General features: G+C 40.3%; 1 protein-coding gene across 1 annotated transcript; it reads left to right on the top strand.

The window, feature by feature from the left end:
* The first annotated feature begins 1,511 nt into the window (after nucleotides 1–1,511).
* LOC116366298 (gamma-crystallin M2-like) lies at nucleotides 1,512–3,269 on the top strand. Its single transcript, XM_031818479.1, has 3 exons — nucleotides 1,512–1,570; nucleotides 1,875–2,117; nucleotides 2,898–3,269. Exons 1-3 carry the CDS (start codon nucleotides 1,562–1,564, stop codon nucleotides 3,171–3,173), a joined length of 528 nt encoding a protein of 175 aa, XP_031674339.1. The 5' UTR covers nucleotides 1,512–1,561; the 3' UTR covers nucleotides 3,174–3,269.
* Nucleotides 3,270–6,363: the final 3,094 nt, after the last annotated feature.

The following is a 6,363-nucleotide window of genomic DNA, read 5'->3' as shown; positions in this document are numbered from 1 at the left end:
TTAACCTTAATCCTTTTAGCTAACCCACATTCCCAAACCATAACACTTCCCCTAACCTTAATCCTTTTAGCTAACCCACATTCCCAAACCATAACACTTCCCCTAACCTTAATCCTTTTAGCTAACCCTACCCATTTAACCTAACTTTTACACTTAAACCTAACCTTAAACCTAACCTTAAACCTAACCTTAAACCTAACCTTAAACCTAACCTTAAACCTAATCTTAAACCGAATCTTAAACCTAACCTTAAACCTAACCTTAAACCTAATCTTAAACCTAACCTTAAACCTAACCTTAAACCTAACCTTAAACCTAACCTTAAACCTAACCTTAAACCTAACCTTAAACCTAACCTTAAACCTAACCTTAAACCTAACCTAGAGTTTTTAAATGTATTTGTACATTTTTTATTGAACCTGTATTTAACTAGGCAAGTCAGTTAAGAACAATTTCTTATTTACAATGACGGCCCCCCCACCTAAATGTTAGCCACCTAGCTAGAATTTGTAACATATCATAGTTTTGTAAATTCATAACATACTGTATGTTTTGCAAATTCGTAACATATAATAGGAATTGTAATTCGTAACTTATCAGGACTAAAATTGGGTGATGGAGATCCACAAATGAATACATACCATACGAAACATTAGATATCATACTAAATGAAGTGTCTCGAATTTACGTACAGAATAATACAAATGCTCCGAGACCAGTTTGAGAAAGGATCCAAGATTATGAGAAATATGCTAAATTTAGCTGAAAGGTTGTTTTTCCAGTATTTTCATTATCAAGGTTAGAGTTAATTAGCTCTCATTGACATTCATTGAGTATCCATAGTTGCTTTCAGAATATATCCACTTCAATTTCTACAAAGGAAATGATTTGACCTCAAATCAGTATCAAGAACTGTCAGAAAATCTGTTCACAGAGAGTGGTAGTGAGGCAAATATCTTGCCAATATCAACACCTGCTTATCAACACCCCGATTATTCAATTAAAAATAGGCTACGTGTTGTAATTTCAAAAAATCACAACTAAGTAATTATTGAAAAACATAAGATACTGTATTTCAAGGCCAAGTAGCAATTTAAATGTTCGTATCATTTGAAAATGTAGTACAATACAGCAGAAACAGTTACAGATGTTGTGTTTTTTAAACAAGTACAAATCTCACATCAACATGCAGATCATCTTTGATATCAGACGAAGAAGAAACTTGATCAAGTCCATTTTCCTCAACAAGAGTAGTAGAATAGGAAACACACTCAGTATATCCTAGATGTAAAGCCCAACAGAAAAATAAATGATCATAAAATAGTCAGAGCAGAATTTTGTGACTTAGGCCTTTATAACATTCATTTCACTGTTCCAGCAATCGTTTGTTACAGAATCATTAGACTGGAACAAAGAGAATGAACATGACCAAATCATTTTTGCTGATATGCAAATCGGCCTCATTTGGATATCAAAGGCTTTCCACACTCTGCACATTTTGTTTATACATAAATACTTTGACGGTGCGGCAGCTAAGAAAGTAGTAGACTGTGCTGGCAAAATGGTGAAGGTAAGGTGACGCATTAAAAAACAAATCTGTATTTATCAGTGATGATAGTAACTTCAATGCATATACCTTGCATTTGGGTTCATATGTTTATTCATTCATGTGCAGCCAACACTCTTCATACTCTTCATATTCCTGCAAACACAAAAGTTAACTTGATAATAGTTTGAAGATATGGCTTTGCCATTTTTATATGACTTTATGTCTGAATAAAGTGTTAATGTAATATGTGATCCTGTAGTAATATGATATTTGTTTTCCTCCGTAACTCACCGCAGAGTATTCTCTGCTTCCCATCCTTCCTTAGATCACATTCTACGAGGAAAATCATTTCCAGGGCCGCTGCTATGAGTGCAGCACCGACTGTGCCGACCTGCACTCCTACTTCAGCCGCTGCAACTCGGCGAGGGTGGAGAGCGGGGCCTGGGTGCTTTATGAGAAACCCAACTACAAGGGCTACCAATACATCCTGAGCCCAGGGGAGTACACAGACAACCAGCAATGGATGGGATTCAACGATAGTGTCAAGTCCTGCCGCGCCATCAAAAACGTAAGATGATTCCTTGCATATCCATATTCATATCATAATTCTCTCCTCCCTCCCTCCATACTCTCTCTCCCTCTTCTGTATGCCTTTAAAAAAAAATCTTAGTCCCATAGTTCCCAGCAGTTAATGTGTCTCTTTCATCGCAGAAACTTGTAACACAAACCATATGCATTTCAAATTTGCTCTGAAAAATGTGTAAAAAAAAAAAACTAGGAGGTAAGCTAATCCTCCCTCTTGACTAATATTGTATAAAAGTGTATAAAAGTCTGTTACAGAATGGGACTGAGATAGTGTTTCATACAGGGTTAAGTGGACCTCAGGCCCAGAATGCATCAGGGAATAACACACTGCTCTATAATCCAGCAGACAATACAAGCAGACAAAGCAGACATTTTGGCAGCATTTTACCCCCACGCCCATCACTTTAAGAGGAAATATGCCAAGAAACCTTTAAAGGGGCATTTTCCGTTAATAGTTCATGCCCTTCGAACACGAAAAGAGACTAACAAATCCACGTTAAACATGCTACAACGGCATTTAAATTTGAATGAGTTGTTCTATATTTAAAATAATTTATTGACCAACATAAGTGAAGATGATATCTTACATGTAGTTTATTATATTTAACATGAATGTACGGCAGCTATAGCTAATATGATATCCAACTGAATTTCAGAAGCCTCTGAAACACCCAATAAATTATATTACAGTAGATTTGGTACAAAACAAAATCCTAACTAACCCTTCACAATGTTTGTCTTTCTCTCCCTCTGTTCCTGCCAGGTGTATGGCAACGTGTGGAAGCTGAGGCTGTACGAGAGGCCAGACTTCGGCGGTCAGATGGTGGAGTGGGCCGAGGACTGCCCCTCGGTCTACGAGGCCTTTAAGTTCCGCGAGGTGTACTCGTGCATGGTGACCCACGGCGCCTGGGCCTTCTACGAGCTGCCGAACTACAGGGGACACCAGTACTTCCTGGAACGCCGGGAGTACCCCCGCCACACAGACTGGAGCGCCGCCACTGCCGCTGTGGGCTCCTTCCGCAGGATCACTGAGTTCTAAGGCTCTGTGACCTTTGAGCGTGGGATCGAGTTGTTCTCTGGTCTTATTGAGTCTGTGTGACATGATCCAATAAAAAATGAACTATTTGCAAATGTCTGAAACTCGTTTTGTGATCTGTTGAGGTGAGATACAAACATGTGCAAAAGATAACAAAGGTTCCATGAGTTTGGTGGTAGGACACTATGATCCTACCACAATGCTAAACTTTTCTGACAAGTCAATTTCATAAGCGACCTTCTGAGTATTCTGAATGTCAATTAACAAACTGCCAAGCAAACTGAGAACATTCCCAGAGCATTAGGTAACCGTCCCAAGTTCTAGTTATGGTTTGAGCTAACTTTAGGATGATAACGTCCCACAAACATTCAAAGAATATAACATTATTATCATTGGCAAACTTAAAGATAATGGACATAATTAAACTTTATTAGGGTATTGTCCAAACATACACTACATGACCAAAAGTATCTGCTCATCGAACATCTCATTTCAAAATCATGGGCATTAATATGGAGTTTGTTCCCCTCCTTTGCTGCTATAACAACCTCCACTCTTCTGGGAAGGCTTTCGACTAGATGTTGGAACATTGCTGCGGGGACTTGCTTCCATTCAGCCACAAGAACATTAGTGAGTTTGGACACTGATGTTGGCCAATTAGGCCTGGCTCGCAGTCGGCATTCCAATGAATCCCAAAGGGGTTCAGGTCAGGGCTCTGTGCAGGTCAGTCAAGTTCTTCCACACCGATCTCAACAAACCATTTCTGTATGGACCTCAGTTTGTGCACAGGGGCATTGTCATGCTGAAACAGGAAAGGGCCTTCCCCAAACTGTTAACACAAAGTTGGAAGCACAGAATCATCTAGAATGTCATTGTATGCTCTAGCGTTAAGATTTCCCTTCACTGGAACTAAGGGGTCTAGACTGAACCATGAAAAACAGCCCCAGACCATTATTCCTCCTCCACCAAACTTTACAGTTGACACTATGCATTCGGGCAGGTAGCGTTCTCCTGGCATCTGCCAAACTCAGATTCGTCCGTCAGTCTGTAAGATAGTGAAATGTGATTCATCACTCCAGAGAACACATTTTCCAGTGTCCGATGGCGGCGAGCTTTTCATCACTCCAGCCGACGCTTGGCATTGCGCATTGTGATTTTAGGCTTGCTTCCAGAAGCAGTTTTGAACTCAGTGGTGAATGTTGCAACCAAGGACAGATGATTTTGACGCGCTTCAGCACTTGGCCTTACTGAAGAGCTCAGTGACTTTCAATGTGACACGGTCATAGGATGCCTATGCCATAGGATGACTACAGCAGCTCTAGCAGGGCAGACATTTGACAAACTGACTTGTTGGAAAGGTGGCATCCTATGACCGTGTCACATTGAAAGTCACTGAGCTCTTCAGTAAGGCCCTTCTACTGCCAATGTTTGTCTAAGGAGATTGCATGGCTGTGTGCTCGATTTTATACGCCTGTCAGCAACGGGTGTGGCTGAAATAGCTGATTCCACTCATTTGAAGGGGTGTCCACATACTTTTGTATATATAGTGTATGTATAGCTTTTTTAAAGGATTTAAACCTGCGATCTTCAAGCCCTGTACACTACTTAGTCTGCTGCACCACCAGGATCCTAATGTTTCTATTGGATTTCCCTTTGTACCTCAATCCTTAAATTATGATCCATAATATGTCTTAGTAGATACGCACACCTATGTACAACCCACCGCAATCTGCCAACCAATAATAAAACATCATTTCATCATGTATGTGTATATGTATGCAAGAGTGTATGGATATATATATTTACCCATAAAATATGGGGGATTGGAAATGATGCAGACAATTACATTGGAAGCAACATCCTCTCTGCAATATTAAGCTGATCCACCCCTTAATTTAAAAAATAAATAAAAAATAAAAATTCTGAAATCAAGTTTGTAGGGAAAGTAAGTCAAAACATCCCAACCTTACAGTATATAAAGATGTAGAATAGGAAATAATAGAGGATCCTTACTTTCTAGATGTAGTTATCCTCTCTTTACAAAGACCCCAGCCTTGAAGTCAGAGTAAAGCTGTACACAGGCTAGTCATTACACTCAATAATATATCTATGGTTACATGCCCCCTCCCTGCATACACACAACTTAAAACAACTTGTAATAAGTGTCATTTAATGGCATGTATTCAAATCATTTGACAATGTGTGTTTACAGGCAGTAGGATCTGTCATCATTCACTATGAACTGGACTGTGTGTTTACAGGCAGTAGGACCTGTCATCATTCACTATGAACTGGACTCTGTTTACAGGCAGTAGGATCTGTCATCATTCACTATGAACTGGACTGTGTGTTTACAGGCAGTAGGACCTGTCATCATTCACTATGAACTGGACTGTGTTTACAGGCAGTAGGACCTGTCATCATTCACTATGAACTGGACTGTGTGTTTACAGGCAGTAGGACCTGTCATCATTCACTATGAACTGGACTGTGTGTTTACAGGCAGTAGGACCTGTCATCATTCACTATGAACTGGACTCTGTTTACAGGCAGTAGGACCTGTCATCATTCACTATGAACTGGACTGTGTGTTTACAGGCAGTAGGACCTGTCATCATTCACTATGAACTGGACTGTGTTTACAGGCAGTAGGACCTGTCATCATTCACTATGAACTGGACTGTGTGTTTACAGGCAGTAGGACCTGTCATCATTCACTATGAACTGGACTGTGTTTACAGGCAGTAGGACCTGTCATCATTCACTATGAACTGGACTGTGTGTTTACAGGCAGTAGGACCTGTCATCATTCACTATGAACTGGACTGTGTGTTTACAGGCAGTAGGGCCTGTCATCATTCACTATGAACTGGACTGTGTGTTTACAGGCAGTAGGACCTGTCATCATTCACTATGAACTGGACTGTGTGTTTACAGGCAGTAGGACCTGTCATCATTCACTATGAACTGGACTGTGTGTTTACAGGCAGTAGGGCCTGTCATCATTCACTATGAACTGGACTGTGTGTTTACAGGCAGTAGGACCTGTCATCATTCACTATGAACTGGACTGTGTTTACAGGCAGTAGGACCTGTCATCATTCACTATGAACTGGACTGTGTGTTTACAGGCAGTAGGACCTGTCATCCTTCACTATGAACTGGACTGTGTGTTTACAGGCAGTAGGACCTG

Source organism: Oncorhynchus kisutch, unplaced genomic scaffold (genome assembly GCF_002021735.2).
Source record: "Oncorhynchus kisutch isolate 150728-3 unplaced genomic scaffold, Okis_V2 scaffold1423, whole genome shotgun sequence".
In the NCBI taxonomy this organism is placed as follows: Eukaryota; Metazoa; Chordata; class Actinopteri; order Salmoniformes; family Salmonidae; genus Oncorhynchus; species Oncorhynchus kisutch.
The sequence above is the reverse complement of the archived record's forward strand: the minus strand, read 5'-3'. Positions and strand labels throughout refer to the sequence as shown.

Excerpts from the sequence above, each read along its gene's own strand:
- LOC116366298 (XM_031818479.1), top strand. Across the intron at positions 2,118-2,897 it reads CCTGCCGCGCCATCAAAAAC|GTGTATGGCAACGTGTGGAA; the intron begins GTAAGATGATTC and ends TGTTCCTGCCAG.